Below are 21,823 nucleotides of genomic sequence, written 5' to 3'. Positions count from 1 at the left end.
AGTGTCTATCTACAGTCACGAAGCTGTGGAAGCCACCTTAAGAAGTTGAACTGAGGCAAGAGGGGCTTCTGGTAAGGAAATGATGCCTGCTGCAGTGGCACGCAGCCCTGTACTTCCGATACTGAAGGGAGGCAGAGGATTCAAAGTTCTAGGCCAGACCGGGCAACACTGGAAGACCTGGTTGGGGGAAAAAGGACAGAAATCAAGAATTAGAAATCTATAATTTTATTAAGACAAAAACTGACAGTATGGTATGAAGTTTACACTTAAACAAAAAAATTTCACATACATCTTAACACATGCTGAAAAAGATTTTACAATGTAATTCTATTTGCAGGTCTAGACAATACTAAAAATTGATGGATCTCATGATTTAAGACAGTATTTTGGACATCAGTTAATCTGAAGATTTTGTATTCTCAAGTGAACCACTACCCCAATATGAAAGTTAATCTCCTGAGACCAGGGCTTGTGAAGTCATTCAATCCTTGAATAGACTCAATGGAATTTGTGCTGTCAGTAACTGAACCTGCCACAAGCAGTTTCAGGGTTCAAAGCTGAAAAAACAAAATAAAAAAAAAAAAAAAAAAAAAAAGAAAGAAAGAAAAAAAAAAAAAGAAAAAGCGAGAGGGGCTCCAAGAGTTTGCCCCCAGAGCAGAGGCTCCCCTCCTCCATCTCCCATAGGCCCTCCTGCAATACTTGAGCCAATGGCTTAGACGGACAAACTGATATTTATAACTTTGTAATTGGAAAAGGTTTTCTCCAATTTCAAGAATTAGCACCTCTGAGGCAGAGTGGTCTGCCTCTAATACTCTCCAATAAACTTTCCCTCTCCAGTCAGTTTCCATCATCAAATGGCAGCTTTGGTAACTCAGAACTGGCTTTGTCCTTTGTGGGCTACTTTGAGCTCAGGTTGGGAGCACCTTGGCTGTAGGTTTTAGGATTAACAGACTTTTCTTTTTTTTTTTTTTAAACAGTCTCTCATAGTCCTTATTTATGGTGCCAATGACAATTTTTTGAAAAGGCAAAATATTCTGGACATAGAACCAATTTATTAGTTAACTGTTCTACTGTTTCACCATTTCCCCAATCAGGCTCCAAATTTTAATCAAAATGATTCTACCCATCTCCCTTCCTCCCTGCCCCAACCCTCCCACCCCCAATTAATATACCAGTAATAGCCAAAAAACTACACACATGCTAGGCTGTAAAAATGCAGTTAACACTATTGGGAAGAAGGCAGTGGGTTGTGGAGATGCTCTTTGAAGATCGACAGTATCTTTGCTTTCCCACATCCCAGTTCTGCGGGTTCTGTCCTCCATGGAAGGCCTGTTCCTTCCTTAGTAAAGCGCAGAACAGAGCCTTGAAACACTTACCCTTTCCCCTCCCCTGGGATGGGTGTGCAAACTATACAGTGTGAACAATTTAAAGCACTTGGGCTGCTGCAGGACACAGAAACTATGCTGGCTCTTCAAAGGACATCTTCTCAAGCCACCTCAATGGTGTCAAGACAAGTACAGCTCCTTCCCTCCCCCTGGAAACCCACAGTCAGAGGTGACAGGGGCTGGTACTCAACAGGGCTAATTCTTGTCGTCTTTTTTGTCATCATCCTCTGAGGGGTAGGAATGCCACGTTAGCCTTTCCTCATAGAAGGATATGACAACCTGTGGGCACTTGACATTGGCTTCCTTGGCAGGGACCAGGTCAGCCTCATCAGAGTTTTTCCTGCAGAACAAAGCACAAAGAAACTTTGAAGTCAGCCATTGTGGTCTCATGTTTTGGACCACCCAGGGAATGGGGCTTTAAAGGCTAAATTCCATAAACAAATTAGGAAACAGGGTGCAAGCAGCATTTACTAGATATGTATTATCACATCATACAAAGATATTCCTGTTAAAAATCTCCCCCCCTCTTGCCTTTTCTCTGCTCTGGTGCCCTCTTCCCTGTCCCTTCTCGCCCCATCCTTCCCCCTTCCCTCCACATGCTCATGGCCAGCCTTTGTTCCTCCCCTCTTCTACTCTTCTTCTCTCATTAAACCTCTCCATGTGGGGGAAAAAAAAAAAAAAAAAAAAAAACTCCCCCCAAGGGCAGGTTGCTGTGAGTTCGAGGCCAGCCTGGTCTACGAAGTGAACTCCAGGATGGCCAGAGCTATACAGAGAAACCCTGTCTCAAAAACTGAAACAAAACAAAACTAACAAAAATCTTCTCTAAGAAACGTCGTCAAAAGGTAGGTCATCTGACTCAACTATTTCTTTAGAAAAGCCCCTCCCCCCAAAAGCTTAATTAGAATTTCAGAAGGTAAACAAGATTAAAATCTGGGAATAATATGCATTATAGGGAGTTAACTAGGAGGAAGCTCTATCCATTCATCTTCAGCTCACTGGGTCCGTCCCAGACAGAGGCAGCAGCGTGGGGCAGGACAGAATGTGACAAGGCCCCACCACAAACCTCCCAAATGTGACCATGAACAAGGGTTTAGAGCCACAGAGAACCACAGAATAAGCCCATATGATTAAGCCTCTATAAGAAACCACACCAAGATGGCTGGAAATGTACTTACAAAGTATCTAACACACTGCCCTATTTTAACAGAGATTCTGGAGTAAGTTTAAGTCTTTTCACTACATAGAAATATTTTCTATTTTCAGCAATGGACAGGTATTACCACTTTCCTGGAAAACCATGCAGCAAATTAAAAAAATTTTATGTGTACGTCTTTTGCCTATACATATGTATACAAATGTGTGTCTGATGTTAAGATTCCCTGGAACTACAGTTCTACAAGGTAGTGAACCACAATGTAGGCACAGGGAACTGACCCTGAGTCTTTTAGAAAAGAAGCCAGTTAACTGCTGAGCCATCTCTCCAGCCCATTTTTTTTTTAAGAATTATTATATTTTATGTATATGAGTACACTGTAGTGTACTTTAGCAACACCAGAAGAGGGCATCAGATCTCATTACAGATGGTTGTGAGCCACCATGTGGTTGCTGGGATTTGAACTCAGGACCTCTGGAAGAGCAGCCAGTGCTCTTAACCACTGAGCCATCTCTCCAGCCCCACATTTTTTTATTTTATTTTTTGGTTCTTTTTTTTCGGAGCTGGGGACCGAACCCAGGGCCTTGTGCTTCCTAGGTAAGCGCTCTACCACTGAGCTAAATCCCCAGCCCCTCACATTTTTTTTAATGTGCATGTATGTGGTACTAGAAATAGAAGCCAGAGCCATGTGTATTGTTCTACAGATACACAGACCCATGAGCATACATGTATCAGTCTGTGTCAGTGGTTCTCTACCTTCTTAATGCTGCAACCCTTCATACAGTTCTCATCTTGTGCTGACTCCTAACCAAAAAATTCCATTGCTACATCATAAATGTAATTTTTCTACAGTTATGAATTATAACATAAACATCCGATACTCAGGATATCTAATACATGACTCCTGTGAAAGGGTCATTTGGCCCTCAAAGGGGTCATGACCCACAGGTTGAAAACTGCAGCTCTATGTTGTTTTGGAGACCAGCTAGCCTCAAACTCACAGACAACCATTTGCCTCTGCCTCTAAGTATCGGGATCAAAGGTGTGCAACTACCACACCTAGCCATGTGTGACTTTTAAAAACTTGGGTAAAGTTTTACAATCAACACTCAATCTTTTGAGGGTGAGGGAGTGGGCGCTGAAGTTCAAACCATGAGCCTTGTACATGCTAGGCAAGACCTCTATCAGTAACCACATCTTTATCATGAAGGTTTGGGTTTGTTTTGTTATTTTACAGGGCTAGGGATCAAACCCTTTCCATCTGAGTCACACCCCCAGCTCAACAGCTAACTTTTTTTTAATTTAAAAATTTGATTTTGTGTATATGAGTGCTCTATCTGCATGTGTACCTACATGTCAGAAGAGGACATTAGATCCTAATATAGATGGTTGTGAGCCACCATGTGGTTGCTGGGATTAACTCAGGACCTCTGGAAGAGTAGGTAGTGTTCTTAACCGTTGAGCCATTTTTCCAGTCCCCAACAACCAAATCTTAACCTTTAAATACGGTAGTAAGTCTGCCACAATTAGAATGCAATCCCCTATGCTCTTTCCCACCTCCCTCCCTCTTTGTCTTTCTGTTTTGTTGAGGCAAAGTCTTAGTCTATATTCCAAGTTGTCTCTACTGCTAAAATGACATGGGTTATGACTTAGGACTTCATGGCACTCTAGGCCAGGCTGCCTTCAACTGGTGATATTTCTGTTTTATCTAAGTGCTGGATTCTGTGTCTAGAATCGCACCTGCCCAAGGATGCAGCCCTACATACTAAGAAGATACGTCTTTAACTTACACTTGTTATATATGCAGGGCAAGTGTGTACTAGCTAGACTACATAATACATCCTATTACTCAGTTTTTCTTTCCTCCTATAAGTTACAGGAAGTAAGCTAAATGAGGGTCAGATTCAATAAATACTGAGGGCACACACAGGAAGAAAATAGGTAATAGTTAATTGTGACCTGTGTCTTCAGGCCTTCACCTGTACTGAAGTTAATTAAACCTTTTCGGGCATCATGTAGGAAAAAACTACCACAGATATCAATTTCAGTGAAATTTCTAGACCAATCAAAGGACAAAGCCTTGAGAATCCTATTTTAACTGGTAATGGCTTAACACTTACTCTTCCTAATCCAGAATGGTGACAGTTCCCTGTGATCTCAGCACAGAGTTTGGGGCAGGAAGATTGAGTTCAAAGCAAGCCTAGGCTAGAGTAAAACTGTCTCAAAACAAAAAACAAAGAGGATTACTTGTGCTGACTTGAACGCCTGTTCATCAAACTGTTGGAAAGTACTGTCGCTGAGTGCTCCGTAACTATGCTCTGGTCAGCAATGGACAGCAAATGTAAGGCAGATCAAAGTTCCCCATCCCCTAGTGGACTGCGCTGAACGCTAGTCTTAGAAACCTCCCACCATCCGCCAGCAGGTTAGAGCACAGCAAGCACAAGCATGCTCAGCAGACGACACTCAACAGCACTAACAGACGGGGTGAGTGTCTACACAGTAGAAAGAAACAGCCTCACATTATGCTCAGGAACAGTAAACAGTCACGAGGCCTTGCTGACCCCTGCTGGCTCCGTCTGTAAATTTGGAATCTTCAAAATAAATTCTATAAATTCTTTTCTAACCCTCAAACATGAACAGAATATTGTTTATGGGGCCAGCCTGATCTTTACTAAGGAGGTGGAGAAGGAGGAGGGTGATTCAACCACATTTCAGAAATTTTTTCTTTACGTAACAGAACTGAAATGTGATTCCTCTCCATAGCCTCTCCCACCTAACCAAAAAAAAAAAAAAAAAACCAAAACAAAAAAAAAAAAAAAAGGTGAAAATCTGAAAATCCTAAGGGCCCCTACCTGTAACTCATGAGTCCAGGTTGGTAGTCAGGCCGAGTGTCACTATCGAAGGACTATGTCATCTTAAAGATTTCACACCTGGGCGACTGGAATTTCGAAGGTCCAGCTCTTTTCCTCTGGCATAGAACAGATAGGGAGAAGGAAAAAAACAACCACACAGAGCCACTGGGAGACTCACCATTTCATCAGGAACATGAGCTCTCCACTGGAGTCAGTAGCTCCAATAATCCGCTCTGGCTCCAGACCCCGGGCAAAGCCTCGTGGCTTTTCTGACTGTAAAAACCAGATGGGTAGAGCCTTTATTGACATAGAACTATATCCTGAATGGAGTTATTTATCTTTAAGAAATGTAAGCCAACATTTACTCAGGGACTCCTCTGTTACCCACACCATGTGTCAGAAGTCTGAAGCACATGAGGTCCTCCCAGCATGAACAAGATATACACCCCAAGCTTCACAAAGGTAAGTTACTTAAGACACTGAGACAAAACAGTTTTTCTGTGTGTAGTCCTGGCTGTCCTGGAACTCACACTGTAGACCAGGATAGACTACCTTAAATATTTTATGATCAAAACACCAAAAAAACTATCTATTGACAGGAAATGTATCCAGTTACACTCTAAGTCTCCAATAACTGTTACATGTTATTATTTCTGCACCATGGATAAAAAGTAAGATCACCTCCTAAGAGGAAGTCTCAAATCCTTTTTCACTTTGTTATGTTTTGTTGACATAAGGTCTCTACAACCCAGGCCTCTTCCCCGATCTTGTCTCCCTCTTCTTCCTGAATGCCACGATTACAGGTATATACAGGGTTAACCCTCAAATCCCTTTAAAACATTAGCTTATTTCTGAAGAGACAGAGAGGACATGACTTCTGAGATTCAAAGGAACAAAGTCCTGCATGGTAGCTCACACCAGTGATCTCAACAGTCAGACCTGTTGTCTCAAAACTTAGAAGGCTAAGAAAGGAGGATTGCCACTAGTTTAAGGCAGGCCTGGGATATACACTGAATTATAGGCCAGCCTAGGCGGCTATGCAAGACCTTTTCATAAATAAGTGAATGAATGAATGAAAATAAAATTAAAAAGGAAAAGGAAGTGAAGGTGAGGACAGGAGAGGAGGTAGAACCAAACTAGGATTCCCGGCCTCTGGCTGGTGACGAGCCCTGGTTCTAGCCTTACCTCTTCTTTCTTCTTCTTTGGTTTGCTTTCCTCTCCTTTATCTTCAGAATCAGAATCAGCTTTGCGCTTGCCTCCGTCTGATTTATCCGTCTCATGAGCTGTCTTCTGGGACTGTAGAAACTCAGCAATAAGGTCAGGGCAATCCAGATTCTCTTCTGGCTCCCAAGTGTTGTCCTCACTGAAACCAGCAAGCACAGCAAGTTAGACTTTCCATTCCGATCAGTATTTTTATACCGGGAAAAGAGCTAGTCTTGGAAGAGTTAATAACCAATAACTAGACTTTCATTCAAGATGAAGACCATTCCTAGTAGGGGAAGGTAGAGACCAAAGGCTTAGAAACTTGCGTTCGTTCTTCAAGAAAAGACTACTTTGCAAAAGTAGACTGTCCTTTATAAAGAGGTCCTCAGAAACCACTGTCTTAGGCCAGTAAGACATTTAAATGGGAGAAGGAGCTATTGGCCAAGGCTGAAGACCTGAGTTCCATCCCAGGACTTACATGGCACCTCCCCACCCCAATAAACAAAACAAGAAATTCAGTCATATAATAGTCTGCGTGTAGGTCCTTCTTCAGTAGACTATGAGATGTGGAGGTCAGGACTGAAACAAGGTAGGCAAACCTACCACAGAACTGCTAGTAAGCATGTCATAGGATTTCTCATAGTGACCAAATTTATCTGTGTCAGTGAAACTTACTCTGAGAAACCTTTCCACTTTAGAAGATATTCCACCTTGCCCTTGACAACTCGCCGATCAAGAACTTTTTCCACCACATATTCCTCTTCCTCTTCTTCTAGTACCTCTTCCACTTTCTTTTTGTTTTGCTTTTTCCCCATAGTACCCGCCAGCTTTCTGGTGTGAAGGGTGACACTGCTAAACAATGAAAGGAAATAAAAAGGGCATCAGGCACAGGTACTGTTAGGTTAAGCATTGGATGGTGAGGGACCCAGGGAGATCACAGGTGATGTACGCTGCTTCCAATGCTCTACTCACCTCCAATTCACAACCACATTGTAATATTTGCTAGGGATAAGTCACAATTATTAATCTCATAGCAAATTATTGTCTTTTCTGTTCTTTCCCTTTGGACAAGGACTTATTATGAAACCCAAGCTGTCCTCAGCTTTCTTAGTGATGGAATTATAGGTGTATACCACAACATGTGAAAAGAATTTCTGAATATATCCATTTACAACTTTTATACTAAGTCTAGTTTATATTAACTCCTAATACCCCTTGCCACAATATATAGTACCTAAAATATTGTGTTGAATCACAGTTACATGTATTTAATTACCTGACTCTCTTTTTGGAGAGAGGGTTTCACATAGATAGCCCAGGCTAAATTTGAACTTCTAATCTGGTTTCTACCCCCTTAATAAAGATTTATTTATGTATATGCATACACTGTCACTGTCCTCAGGCACACCAGGAGAGGGCATCAGATCCCATTACAGATGGTTGTGAGCCACCATGTGTTTGCTAGGATTGAACTCAGGACCTCTGGAAGAGCAGTCAGTGCTCTTAACCACTGAGCCATCTTTCCGGGCCCAGTTTCTACCTTTCAGGTACTGGGATTACAGATGTGTGCTACCTTGTACAGCTTAAAAAAAAGTCCCTTTATTTTTCACTCCATTTGAACAGTCATAAGTTCACAGCTCAAAACAGTCTTTTACTGTGTGTGTACTGAGTCAAGGACATCAGGAAACAATTTATGGGAGTCAGCTGCATGTGGATCTTGGGCTTAGCTGAGCAACTTCAGGTCCTCCTGATCTCTACCTCTCTTAGTGCTAGGGTTATAGTATATGTCACATCCAGTTTCTGTAGTGCTAAACGACTGAACACAGGGCTTTATGCAATGTGCACAAAAGGCAATGAGCACTCTACCAACCGTGCTACATCTCCAGCCAACTCACACTGCCTCCCTTTAGTGGTACTAGGAATTGAACCTAGGGTTTGGAGAATGCTAGGCACGAGTTATAGCTAAGCCCATAAACATTCTTATTCAACCTAGTTTGCTTATTAATTTAGATTGAGGACTGCTTATAAAAAGCATTAGAATGGGGCAAAAAAGATGGTTCAGGGGTTAAGAACACTGACTGCTCTTCCAGAGATCCTCAGTTCAATTCCCAGGATGCACGTGGTAACTCACAACCATCTGTAATGGGATCTGATGCCCTTTTCTGGTATGTCTGAAGATAGCAAAGTATACTCAGGTACATTAACTTAGAAAATAAACAGGGGCTCTTGGTCTCTTGCTCTTATCTCCCCCCCTCCCCCACAATACATGCTCATGGCCAGCCTCTACTTCTCTACTACCCTCTTGATTCCCCTCCCCATGCTCTGAATAAACTCTATTCTACACGAAAAAGAAAGAAAATAAACAGGGGTCAAGGGAAAGGTAGCTATCATGAATATACTATAGTTTATCTTTTTTCTCCCCCTCTTTTGAGTTAGAACAACTTTTGTAGAGTTGGTCCTCTCCTGCCTTCACATGAATTCCATATAAAAATCTCAAGGCCACCTGGCTTGCATGGCATGTGCTTTACTTTGCAGGTCCTCAGTTTATTCCTTTCTAAAACATGTGTCAAGACAGAAAGACAGACAGACAAAGGATATATAGGGAATTATATATGGGTAGAACAACTTGTTCTTTTGCGTTGGGATTTAGAAGATGGTTTTGCTTATGAAAAAAATCCCAAATATGGTGCTAGAGAGATGGCTCAGGGGTTAAGAGCACTGAATGCCCTTCCAGAGGTCCACATGGTGGCTCACAACCATCTGTAATGGGATCTGATGCCCTCTTCTGGTGTGTCTGAAGACAGCTACAGTGTACTTATATACAATAAATAAATAAATCTTTTTTAAAAAATCCCAAATATGACTGGGATGTAATAACCCAGTTGGTAGAATGCTTATTTCACATGAATGAAACCACGCATTTGAACCCCTAAAAACTGGGCATGGTGGTGTACACGTGCCTATGATCTTAGCAGGAAGATCAAGAGTTAAAGTTTATCTTTGTGTGTATAATACCGTATCAGGAAACCCATAAAATACACAAAGTTTTTTCTAGTATAAAAAGTCTAGTTCCCTAAATCTCTTACCTTTAGTTCATTCAATTCTGATGTTGTAATTTTCCCCATTTATTTGTTTGTTTGTTGTTTTATTTTCTGAGACAGGGTTTCTCTATATAGCCCTGGCTCTTCTGGAACTCGCCCTGTACACTGGCTTTAAACTCAGAGATCCTCCTGCCTCTACATCCTGGGTGCTAGGATTAAAGTTGTGTTGTTTCTTTTTTTTTTTTTTTTTTTTTGGTTCTTTTTTTCGGAGCTGGGGACCGAACCCAGGGCCTTGTGCTTCCTAGGCAAGCGCTCTACCACTGAGCTAAATCCCCAACCCCAGTTGTGTTGTTTCTTGTTTTGTTTTATTAAGGTCTGAAGCCTTAAAGTTACCAGCCAACCACACAGAAAAACCCTGTCCAGAAAGCAGAGGGTAACGTGTAGTGCTAAACGGCACCTCTACAGTACAAGTGTGCACCACACCATGTAGCTTAAAAAATAATGATTTTAAGTCATCACATTTGCCTAATATCTCAAATGAATCCAAGAACTGTATAAATGTAGTTCTTTTAAGAAAGAACAGTTATGAACAACAGTGCCAACCAACCAGAGCTTCCAGGGACTAAGCCACTACCCAAAGACTATACATGGACTGACCCTGGGCTCCAACCTCATAGGTAGCAATGAATAGCCTAGTAAGGGCACCAGTGGAAGGGGAAGCCCTTGGTCCTGCCAAGACTGAACCCCCAGTGAACGTGATTGTTGGGGGGAGGGTGGTAATGGGGGTACGATGGGGAGGGGAACACCCATAGAGAAGGGGTGGGGGAGGGGCTAGGGGGATGTTGGCCCGGAAACCAGGAAAGGGAATAACAATCGAAATACCCAAAGAAATAAGAAATACCCAAGTTAATAAAGATGAAAAAAAACAAAACCAAAACAAAAACTTTACAAAATACAAAGTAGCAGGTTAAGAAAAAAAAAAAGTTATTTTTTTCACCAACTTTCCCAGGGCCAGTTATACTGAAGAGGGTTCCAGACTTGAAGACCTGCATCCCACCTTCAGAACCCACAAGGAGGCAGGAGAGAACCAACTCCAGACAGACCTTCACCCACGTACCAGCATGTATATGTACTTCTGTTGTGACGGGAACCCCAAAAGACCACCAAGGAGCCAGTTCTGAAGCAATTGCATTAGGGTCTCTCTATTACAAGCTTGAGCTCCCTGCCAACAGGAAGGTGGAACCCTGAGTGCAGTTTCAGGCAAGCATTTAGAAGCAAACAAACAAGCATAGGGCTTCCAGCCTGGTACACATCTGATTGGGGGGGAGGGGCAGTATGGCCTTTAACATAATTGGCTGGTGCTGGGAGCCAAACCATAAACTTAACCTTTGCTTTCCTCCTGATTGATGGTTGTTAGGCAGTGAAGTGCCAAGGGCTGGCTTGTAACTTTGGAGGTACAGATTTGTTGGGGAGTAACCTGGAAAGTGGTGCTATGTGCCAGTTTGTTAGGTAACTTGCATTCAACCTTAGGTCAGATTCTCTGAGATGGAGTCTATAACCATGATCTGGTCTCTCACTTCTACATGCATAAACACAATAAATAAAACTTACTACTTGTGATGAAAAGCTTAGTCCCAGGCAAGGTAGCACACACCTTTAATCTCAGGAGACCAAGGCAAGCAGATCCCTGAGTTCAAGGTCAGCCTGGGAAAGAACAAATTCCAAATCCAGGCTTTGTGGTACAAACCTTTAATCTGAGCCATGCCTTCTGCTGGAGGCCTATATAAGGACAAGGGAAGAAGGAAGGCTCACTCTTCCTCACCTGCTTACTTGCCAGCACATCTGTTGGAACCTACTTCAAGATTCCAGCTTATACAGAGGACCGCTTAAACAACGAGCCTCATGGGACTGAGCAACCACTGCGTTCTTGGACTTCCCATGCACAGCTGCCCACTGTTGGGTTAGCTGGTCGTCAAACCGTAAGTCGTTATGATAAATTCACTTACTAGACAGACACAGTCCATAAATCTTGTGAGTCTAGAGAACCCTGACTGACACACTACTTACATGAGAAATAATGCTTGCTTTTCTCATTTCAGTACTAGCCCAGTTCTTTTAGAATTGCAACCCTCCTGCCTCTGCTTCCACAGTAGGTGGGATTATGACTGTGTACTACACTTAGCACTAATAAGTGTATACTGTAATTTACTGATTTACTTTGTGTGTATATGTGTATCAGACACAAAATTAAGCATTTTGTTTTGCCTCTGAAGATTGTATAAACTATTTAAAGAAATAGAAAAGGTGTAACTATGAAGCCAGTGTAAACGTAGCTTTTATTGTTAGCACAGAAAACATAAGCTAGGGGAAGAGTAGGCACCTTCATTTTGGTAAAGTTCTTATCATGCACCCATTAGGGCCTGACTTGGCTCTCCAGAATCCTTCCAACTCTAGGACGTGTGCTTCTAACTTCAGGGCAAAGGAGAGACACAGGTCAATCCCTAGGGCTTGCTGGGCAGTCAGGCAGCCTGGCCCACTAAGTGAGCACCAGGGAAAGTACCTAAAAAGAACAAAAAAACAAAAAACAAGGCAGAAGGCATCTGAGAAATTACACCCAAGGCCCAAGGCTGAACTCTGGTCAGAAACAGTGAGGGCTACTTATGAACTTCTAGGACACCTGCTTCTGTACAGCTTGAGAAATCTAATTCTAGGGCCTGGAGAGATTAATCAGTAGGTTGGAGCATTTGCTGCTGCTTACAGGAGACCAAGTTAGGCTCACAAATGTTAACTCTAGTTCCAAGCGGGAGGCCTCTGTTGCCTCAGGCACCTAGACATATGTACATACAGACACATACCTACATATAATTACAAATAATAGAAATAAATCTTAGCACTTGGGAGGCAGAGGCAGAGGCAGGAAGATCTCTGTGAGGTCAGGACTACAGAGAGACCCTTTCTCGGAAAAAAAAAAACCACTGTGCCGTCTCTTCAGCCCTGGTCCCTGAACTCTTTAACAAGTGAAGTACAGGCTCTTTTTGCATAACAACCAATACTGCGGTTGGAGGTGTTCTGCAGTTAAGAGCTGTGTATTCAGCTGCGTCCAGGGATAATTATCTGAAAACAGGACACAGTTATCATTCAGTGACTACTATGGAATAAAACTGGCAGATAGGTCTCAGAAAACAGAATATGCATGGAACCTACTAACAGTATCCTGTGTATTTTAAATCCTCTCTAGTTTACCTGTTATATCTGCAGTATAAATACTACACAAATAGTTATTGTATATGTGGAACTCTTGGATTCTGACTGAGAGCTACCAAGCAGTACTTCTGGAGGTATAAAAACTAATTTTATACCAGTCCCATGACAGTGAAAAAATCTGAGTTATAAATTTATATTACTATTTAGAAGCATAAAGTTGTTTTGAGGGGTCAGAAAACAGAAAGATTAGAAATTTTGATGGAGATAGTTCTTGTGTTTTGTTTTAGCTGGGATCTTATGTATTTCTGGCCTGAACTTCTCTTTGTAGACCAGCCTAGATCCAAATTTATAGAAAATTTCTTTTCCTGCCCTGGCTCCCCCCGCCCCCCTTGGAATTTAAACAGGCAGGAGCTATGTTGCAGCACCTGAGGAGGCCAAAAGAGGGCATTGTATTCCCAGAAGTGTGGTTACAGACATGGTATAAGCCACCTTGCGAGTGCTAGAAATTGAACCCAGGTCTTCTGGGAGTACAGCCGGTGCTCTTAACTACTGGCATTTCCCCAGTAGGGAGTTGGGTTTTGTTTTGTTAATTAGGATCTCTAGGTGGGTTTGCCTGTGGAGACCAGGAAAAGGATCTCCTGGAGCTGGATTTACATGTGATTGTGAGCCACCTCACAACTGCACTGGGAACCAATCCCACAAAAGGACAACAAGACCTCTTAACTGCTGAACCATCTCTCCAACCCCAGTATTGGTTAAGAGTTTAAGCATTAGCAGGGTGTGGTGGTACAAACCTTTAATCTCAGAACTCAGGCGGCAGAGGCAGGCAGATCTCTGAGTTCAAGACCAGCCTGGTCTATCTACAGAGTGAGTTCCAGGGCAGCCAGGGCTAACTCGTTTGAAATTCTGCTGCATCCAAGTCCTAATTCTTCATTATACAGTGTCTTTAACTGAAGGATAGTTATCTGAAAATCAGTGCATTAAGAATTCACTTTTGGGGGTTGGGGATTTAGCTCAGTGGTAGAGCACTTGCCTAGCAAGCGCAAGGCCCTGGGTTCAGTCCTCAGCTCTGAAAAAAGAAAAAAGAAAAAGAAAAAGAAAAAAAAAGAATTCACTTTTGGGGCTGGAGAGATGGCTCAGTGGTTAAGAGCACTGACTGCTCTTCCAGAGGTCCTGCGTTCAAATCCCAGCAACCACTTGGTTGCTCACAACCATCTGTAATGGGATCTGATGCCCTCTTCTGGTGTGTCTCAAGACAGCTAAGGTGTACTCATATACATAAATGAATTTTAATTTAAAAATTTCACTTCTGCACAAGAAAAATGTTGAAATGCACAAGCAGGCCTTGATCAATAGTGGCTCCAGAATATAGACATCTCAGAAGTAGCGCACTATGGCTGTAATTCTAGCAGTCAGGAGACTAAGGAAGTAAATCTGAGGCAAGCCTGCAATAAACTTCCTGTCTCAAAACCAGAACACCAGGGGGCTGAAGAGATAGCTGAGCAATAAGAGGACTGGCTGCTCACATGACAGCTCACAAACTCATTTGTTAACTCCAATTCAGGGGCTCTCACTCGACTCCCTCTTCTGGCCTCAACAGGCTCCTATACGTGCCAATTATACATGTACACATAAAATAATAAAAAAAACCCAACCAACCACCTAGCTACCTACAAGAAACTAGAGATAAAGACTGCCACAAGAATAACTATAAGCCAAAAGCACACATCCCATAAGCCTATAGTGCATTCAGGCCTGTGATAGTTGCCAGACAGCAAAAGGCTATAGCTTCAAATCCTAGCATAGTACCCTAAATTAACAAATTTCCAGTGCAAGGCTTCTTGTGATTAAAAAAAGGGGGGCCTTGGGGATTTTGCTCAGTGGTAGAGTGCTTGCCTAGCAAGCAAAAGGCCCTGGGTTCGGGCCCCAGCTCCAAAAAAAAGAAAAGAAAAGAAAAAACAAAACAAAACAAAACAAAGTCACAAGCAGGAAACTGAAATAACAAAACTGGTGTAGTAAATGCAAATATTATCCAGTGGGGAAAACCTATAACAGAGGTAAGAAAGTAAAATCTTGGACAGAATAGAAAACTTTCAACAAAATAATTACAGAAAGAATCATCTGAAGGGCTGGGGAGATGGCTCAGCGGGTAAGAGCACTGACTGCTTTTCCAGAGGTTCTGAGTCCAATTCCCAGCACCCACATGGTTGGTGGCTTACAACTATCTGTAATGGGATCCGATGCCCTCTTCTGGTGTGTCTGAAGGCAGTTATAGTGCACTCATATACATAAAATAAAAAATAAATAAATAAATAAAAGAATCTGAAGACTTACTACGTAAGTATGAACTCAGTCTGGGGATCTACACTGTAAAGTTCTATAACAAATTGGAGAGGTGGTGACTTCAGACTTAAGGTATTAGATACATATTTCCAATAACCACAACTACTACCACCCCTTTCTCCCTGCCTCTTTCCACACTTTGTCTTAGAGCCAGTGGTTGGTTCACTGATATAGCAGACTGACTTTGAACTGCTTCTGCCAGAGCTTCTCAAATGCTGGGAATTATAGACATTCACACCTGTTGTTTTTAAACAAAATCTCGACTGTTTGATTTTACCCTGCTGGAGTGAAAGCTTGCTAGCTCAGAAACAGGGAAAGCACCTGACATCCTAGAATGAATCCCCTCAACGTAGACTCACCTACTTCTAGTACGTCTTTCTATCCATTCTAACTCCCCCTTACTCTCATGTGTTTTTTTCTTAATCTCATATTCACTTGCTGTCAACTGGTCACCTGCTCAGCTTCTTCCCCTATGAATGACTTTATTGAATCCTGTCTACAGTATCCAAGCAGAGTTCTTGGATGATACATGTGTGTGCTGGGGCTGAGCCACACAACTACAAAGTTTTTTTTCCAGGAAATAACACAAATCTTGGGGGCTCACAATGTGATCAAATATCCTGGCAACACACACCTATTTTATTTTAGATAAATACCTCCCAACACATTATTTTTAGATGTTTAGGCAGGGTCTTACTTCAACCTAGGCTAACTAGAACTCAATCTATAACATAGCCCCAGGAATTCTCTTGCCACAGCCTACTAAGAACCAAGATGACAAGTAAACATTGCAATGCTTGGCTATTCTTTTTCCAGATAGGGTTTCACTGTAGCCTACCTAGGCTGAGCTCAAACCCTTACAATCCTTGCCCTGGCCTCCTGAGTGTTGAAATTACAGGGATGAGCTACCCCACACAGCTATTTTTTAGTTTAAATGTCACTCCTTAGAATGCCTTCCCTAAAGTTTTAAGAACCCACTTCCCTATTGTATTCATCTGTCAAAACCTTTTCTTCAAGACCTACTTTACATGGTACTTCCCTCATAAAGCTAACTCCATCTAACCAAATTCTTTCCTTGAAATCCCCAAAGCATTGTTTCTATTTCCTCTTAGACAGGAAATTGGAATTCTGAGTCCTGTGCAAATCATAAAAATACAAAGCTGCAGGCTGGAGATGGCTCAGCGGGTAAGAGCACTGACTGCTCTTCCAGAGGTCCTGAGTTCAATTCCCAGCAACCACATGGTGGCTCACAACCATCTGTAATGGGATCTGATGCCCTCTTCTGCTGTGTCTCAAGACAGCTACAGTGCGCTCATATACATAAAATAAATAAATCTTTAAAAAAAAAATACAAAGCTGCAAGCCTTTTAGGGAATGACCAATCTGATCAATAAACCCTGAACAGAAAACAAAGACAAGCCAAGATGTCTTTTCTATAGTAATTGACAAACATGTCAATAATAAAACTAAAGTGAAGGCATTTATGATTTATGGTACAAGTGCCACTCTTCTTTTTTTTTTTCCCCCTTTCTTTTTTTCAGAGCTGGGGACCGAACCCAGGGCCTTGGGCTTGCTAGGCAAGCGCTCTACCTACCACTGAGCTAAATCCCCAACCCCCTGCCACTCTTATTTCTAAACTGGTTTTAGTTGGCTCATTATTTGGCTGTACATGAAACAAATGCTTTCCAGATGCAAAATCTCAATGAAAAACAGGAATTTGTGCAACACACACACACACACACACACACACACACACACACACATCTAGCATGAGTAATAATTTGGTTTTTGTGTCTTTTTGGAGTCTAGATGGGGGTGCAGAATTGGTTGCTGCAGATTAAATCCAGAGCCTTGCACACACACAACACACCATGCTGCTTTTCTGTGCCAGGATCTCAACTCTGTAGCCTGGGTTGGTCTCAAGCATGTGACTATCTTTCTTCTGCAACCACCTCTATTCAGTGTTTGTAGCAGGGAGACAGGGACAGAGGACAACTTACATACGTCAATTCCCTCCAGTCACTATGTCAGTCTTGGGACCAAACAGGTTGTCAGACTTGGTGGGAAGTGCCTTTATTCATCAAGTCATCTCAAAGGTCTAGCCTTTTTTTTTTTTTTTTTTTTTTTTTAAATTCTTCAGCCCAGGTCTCACTCTCTGGTCCAGGGTAGCATGGATTTTATTATACCTTATATAAACTAGACTGTCTTCAAACTCCAGGCAATAGCCTCTACTGTCTCTCCTTCAGTGACATATTATAGACACATGCCACATACCCACCTGTGAAATTATACACAAAACTTTATTTTACACCACTTTACACAAAAGACATTAAGAAGGCCAGAGTACAGCTCAGTGGCATAGCACATGGGTTTTGGGGTCCAATCCAGTGTACTACCACCACAGAAAAAAAAAACCAAAAACAAAAAACCCCCAAACCAGCACAACACACTTTCCCAAATTTGGGCTAGGAGTGTAGCTCATCAGCAGAAAGCTTGCCAAACTGGAATGCAGCTCAGTGTTTGCCTAACATGTAAGAGGCCCTGAATTCCACGCCAACACTGCAAAAAGTAAAAACACATACACATTAAAAATGAAACTGTCGGGGCTGGAGAAATGGCTCAGCGGCTAAGAGCACTGACTACCCTTCCAGAGGTCCTGAGTTCAAATCCCAGCAACCACATGGTGGCTCACAACCATCTGTAATGAGATCTGATGCCCTTTTCTGGTGTGTCTGAGGACATAGACAGTGTAATTAATATGTAACAAATAAATCTTAAAAAAATTGAAACTGTCAGCTAGGTATGATGGCGCACACCTATCTCAGTTCAGGGGCTGTAGAGAGAGATGGCTCAGTGGTTAAGAGCACTGACTGCGGGGCTGGGGATTTAGCTCAGTGGTAGAGCGCTTACCTAGGAAGTGCAAGGCCCTGGGTTTGGTCCCCAGATCCGGAAAAAAAGCAAAAAAAAAAAAAAAAAAAAAAAAAAAGCACTGACTGCTCTTTCAGAGGTCCTGAATTCAAATCCCAGCAACCACATGGTGGCTCACAACCATCTGTTATGAGATCTGATGCCCTCTTCAGCTACAGTGTACTTATATATAATGAATTTAAAAAAAAAAAAAAGATGATAAAATCCAAACATACCAACTTCTAGGTCCAGTCCTCAAAGTTGGAAAATGGGGGTATCAGGCTGATTCAACAGGTAAAGGTCCCACAACCCTAATGACCTGAGTTCAATCACTAGAACAAGTGTTACAGAAGAGAATGACCCCCACCCCCAAAGTTGTTCCTGATCTCCATAAGTATGTCATGGAACACCCGCCCCCACTTTTCAAAACTAAGGGAAGCTGAAGAGATGGCTCAGCAATTAAGAGTTCTCCCAGAGGTCCTGAGTTCAATTCCCAGCAACCATATAGAGGCTCACAACCATCTGTAATGAGATCTGATGCTCTCTGCTGGTGTGTCTGAAGACAGGGACAGTGTACTCATATACATAAAATAAAAAAAAAATAAAAAAAAGTGACTAGATAGAAAATTAGAAATGCTTTCACTGCCCAAATCTTTTAAGGAACATATGACTCTTTTCCCTAGGCCTTGAACTTCTGCTGCTCCTGCCTCTACCCCCCAAATGCTGGCTGTACTCACAGATAACTGGGCTCTTTTCAACACACCACCTCCCATATATGCCTAGAGAGCATCCAAGGAAGAGCACAGGCACCAATATCCTGATTATAGTCATACATCTATCAGAAAACCTTAGATCTTTTGATTAACACAAAACTGGAGAGGACACTATATTCTAGTGTAACTAGTATATAATATATATAACTAGTATATAATTTTTAAGACTTTTTATGGCACTGAAACATAACTCAGTGGTAGACAACTTGCATGTGTGCAAGGTCCTCAGTACCAAATACCGAAATGAGTTCCATATTTCTTTCTTTCTTTTTTTTTTTTTTTTTTTTGGTTCTTTTTTTTTCGGAGCTGGGGACCGAACCCAGGGCCTTGCGCTTCCTAGGTAAGCGCTCTACCACTGAGCTAAATCCCCAGCCCCGAGTTCCATATTTCATATACTGTGTTTCAGTATAAAACTATTTTCGATGCCTGTGGGCATGCAGGACCTGCTTTCTTTGGTCCCTGCCATACCCCACTTGTCAATCAGAGGACAATTTTGTGAAGTCAACTCTTTCTTTCCACCTTTACCTGGATCCTAAGAGTTAAATTGAGGCTTACACAGCAAGAACCTTTTTTATCTGATGAGTCTTGCCTCATACAGCCTCCCTACTCACAATAAAGACCTATTAAAGGCAGAAAGTGGCCTTTTCACCCTTGACTCCTCTGGTAGCCAAGGAAGGCCTTAAATTTCCGATCCACCGGTTTCCAGCTCCCAAGTGCTAAGATTACAGGTACAGGCCATCACACCCAGCCTAATTTATGGGATACTGGGGATTGAATCCAGGGGTTTGCGGCAGGGTAGGCAAACATTCTACCAACTAAGCTACACACCCCCAAGTACCCCTTTTTTCTTCCACATTTGACATGGACACGTTAGACTTCTACCCTACTTACCCCAGCAACTCCACTTTTAGACAAGGTCAAGAAAATGTCTGACCCTTCACCCCAAGACAGGTTCAACAAATCTCTTCCCCGTTAGCACACCCGGAGCAGCCCACGTCCAATTTTACTGGAAATTACTTTTTCATAACTCTGGCAAGAGAAATTTCTCTGATAGTGGCAATTGAACCCAATATCCTCAGGTTTCTTTTTCTTTCCTCCAAGTGCTAAGGGGATTGCCCGCGATTGCCACCGTGTCCACTCTCTCAGGTTACACTTCTAAACCTTTAGTGTACGAAGTCGTGATCCTTGCCACGCACACCCAAAGTACCAAGCCTGTCTCCTTATGGACGTCCCAAAGTTTTCTTCCTTCTCCCGCCCAACTCCAGAGTTGCTGAGCCGGGTCAAACGCTCCTCGTCTAGTTCTTGAAAAGCTAACCCTCCGATGGCTCCGCTCCTCAGGAACCACTCCGCGCCCGGACTCTGGATTCACTGCCCCGCCCTCTCCACGCTCCCGCAGACCGCGAGCTCTGCGCGGGAAACCGACCGGTCGGGCGCTGGGCCGCGTCCCCAGCTCCTGTCTCCACTCTTCCGTTAGCGGCCCGCGCTCGCCCGCGGCCTCCCGCCGTCGCTCCCCCTCCCGCTTCCAGCCCGCCTCTTCACCTCGTAGCAGCGCCCGACAGTCCGAGAGGAATCGGTGTCGCGCTTCTTGCGCGTTGCGTCAGGCGGTCCCAGGGAGTAGCACCCAGAGGAGCAAACAGCCGTGTGGCCTCAAGTCGGTCGTCCAGATGAAGCGGCGTACCGCAGGCCCGGCCAACGGCCCTCCCCTCAGCCGAACAAAAGAGATTCTCACTCTGCGCGGCCCGCCGCCTGCACTGCGCAGACGCGACGACCCGCCGCAGGGCAACTTGGGATTCAGAGTCGGCCCGAAACTACAAATCCCAGAGTGCCGCGAATCCCGCGCCGCCCACCTCCACTTTCAGGAGTTGTAGAGTTTTCTTTGTAGTTTCTTTTTTTTAACTTTCTGGAAAGGCGAAGTCGACTGTTTTGAACACATAACTCTACAGCCTAGAAAATTACTGGGTAATGGTGGGGTTTGTTTGTTTAATAACAGGGTACGTAGCCCAGCTGGCTTCGGAAGTTGTGGCCTTTCAATTGCTTCAAACCTCAGAGTGCTGGATTTCAGGGGCATGCTAGTACTCCTTGCTCAGTCTACAAAATTAGGACACGGGGGTTTGGAAACTAACACGTTGATGTTTGGTCACTCTGCACTTAAAAGAAAAATCTTATCATATTCGTTACCTGAGATTTATCAAATCTCCACCTTCAATAATGTCCAGCAAGCTTATCTATTATTGCCACCTAGAAGAGGTTCCTACCTCACAGTTTGAATCAGTATTCCGTTCAGAAAGTTAAACCTCTAGGTAGACACCATCGCCACTTTCTTAATTTTCTTTTTTTCTCTCCCCCTCCTTTTTTCTTGTTTCACTTTAGTTGTTTTTGTTGAGTGGACAGGGTCTCAAGGAAGCACTTAAACGCCTGATCTTCCTGCTTCCACTTCCCAAATGCGGAGATTACAGACATGTGCCACCACATGCAAAACTTTCCCTTTGTTGTCCTTGCCAGTGGGCGACTTTCATGGTGATTTCTTCATCTCCATGAACAAACTTTATCAAACTAGAGAAACAGAACTAAGCAAAAGGCACGACTGTCATTCTTTAACAAGTGCACTAGTTGTGATTCAGGTAGGTTGCTGCTGCTAATTGTTGGGCTGGGAACTCCAGTAAGGACAGAAGACTCATTGTATCCGCCACACTCAGTAAAGTCCTGTGCTTATTGCTAGCATGCATACGGTCATGCTTTGACTCTCAGTATTTATTGGTAAAAATTCATTGATAGTCGGTTTAAGTGAATATATGAGATGTCCAACAGATAATAGAACTGATCAAATTTTCCAAGACCTCTTGTACTAGTACTCAGGATTAAGGCAGGAGGATTGTTGTGAGTTTAAGAGAGGCTTAGGCTATGTAAGGAGTACCAGGCCAGCCTAGGTTATAGAATGAGAGCATGTCTCAAAAAACCAAAA

At 42.9% G+C, this 21,823-nt stretch overlaps 1 protein-coding gene across 4 annotated transcripts; it reads right to left on the bottom strand.

Annotated features, from left to right (window-relative positions):
- Positions 1-951: 951 nt before the first annotated feature.
- Positions 952-20,637, bottom strand: Cbx1 (chromobox 1). 4 transcript variants are annotated; one of them, NM_001398806.1, is made up of 5 exons: positions 20,401-20,621; positions 7,269-7,445; positions 6,576-6,753; positions 5,569-5,663; positions 952-1,725 (listed from the first exon to the last, which is right to left on the bottom strand). In NM_001398806.1, exons 2-5 carry the CDS (start codon positions 7,406-7,408, stop codon positions 1,581-1,583), a joined length of 558 nt encoding a protein of 185 aa, NP_001385735.1. In that variant the 5' UTR covers positions 7,409-7,445; positions 20,401-20,621; the 3' UTR covers positions 952-1,580. The 4 variants fall into 4 exon arrangements, with proteins under 4 accessions (NP_001385735.1, XP_006247295.1, XP_006247296.1 ...); XM_006247233.5 differs by having other exon boundaries at positions 953-1,725; positions 5,569-5,687; positions 20,401-20,637; XM_006247234.5 differs by having other exon boundaries at positions 953-1,725; positions 5,569-5,687; positions 10,752-20,625.
- Between the last annotated feature and the right edge of the window lie 1,186 nt (positions 20,638-21,823).

The sequence above is a fragment of the Rattus norvegicus genome, chromosome 10 (assembly GCF_036323735.1).
Source record: "Rattus norvegicus strain BN/NHsdMcwi chromosome 10, GRCr8, whole genome shotgun sequence".
Taxonomy (NCBI): Eukaryota; Metazoa; Chordata; class Mammalia; order Rodentia; family Muridae; genus Rattus; species Rattus norvegicus.
The sequence above is the reverse complement of the archived record's forward strand: the minus strand, read 5'-3'. Positions and strand labels throughout refer to the sequence as shown.

Excerpts from the sequence above, each read along its gene's own strand:
- Cbx1 (XM_006247233.5), bottom strand. The coding sequence starts at position 7,408 with ATGGGGAAAAAGCAAAACAAAAAGAAAGTGGAAGAGGTACTAGAAGAA. Across the intron at positions 6,754-7,268 it reads AAGTGGAAAGGTTTCTCAGA|TGAGGACAACACTTGGGAGC; the intron begins GTAAGTTTCACT and ends TGCTGGTTTCAG. Across the intron at positions 1,726-5,568 it reads CTCATGTTCCTGATGAAATG|GAAAAACTCTGATGAGGCTG; the intron begins GTGAGTCTCCCA and ends TTTGTTCTGCAG.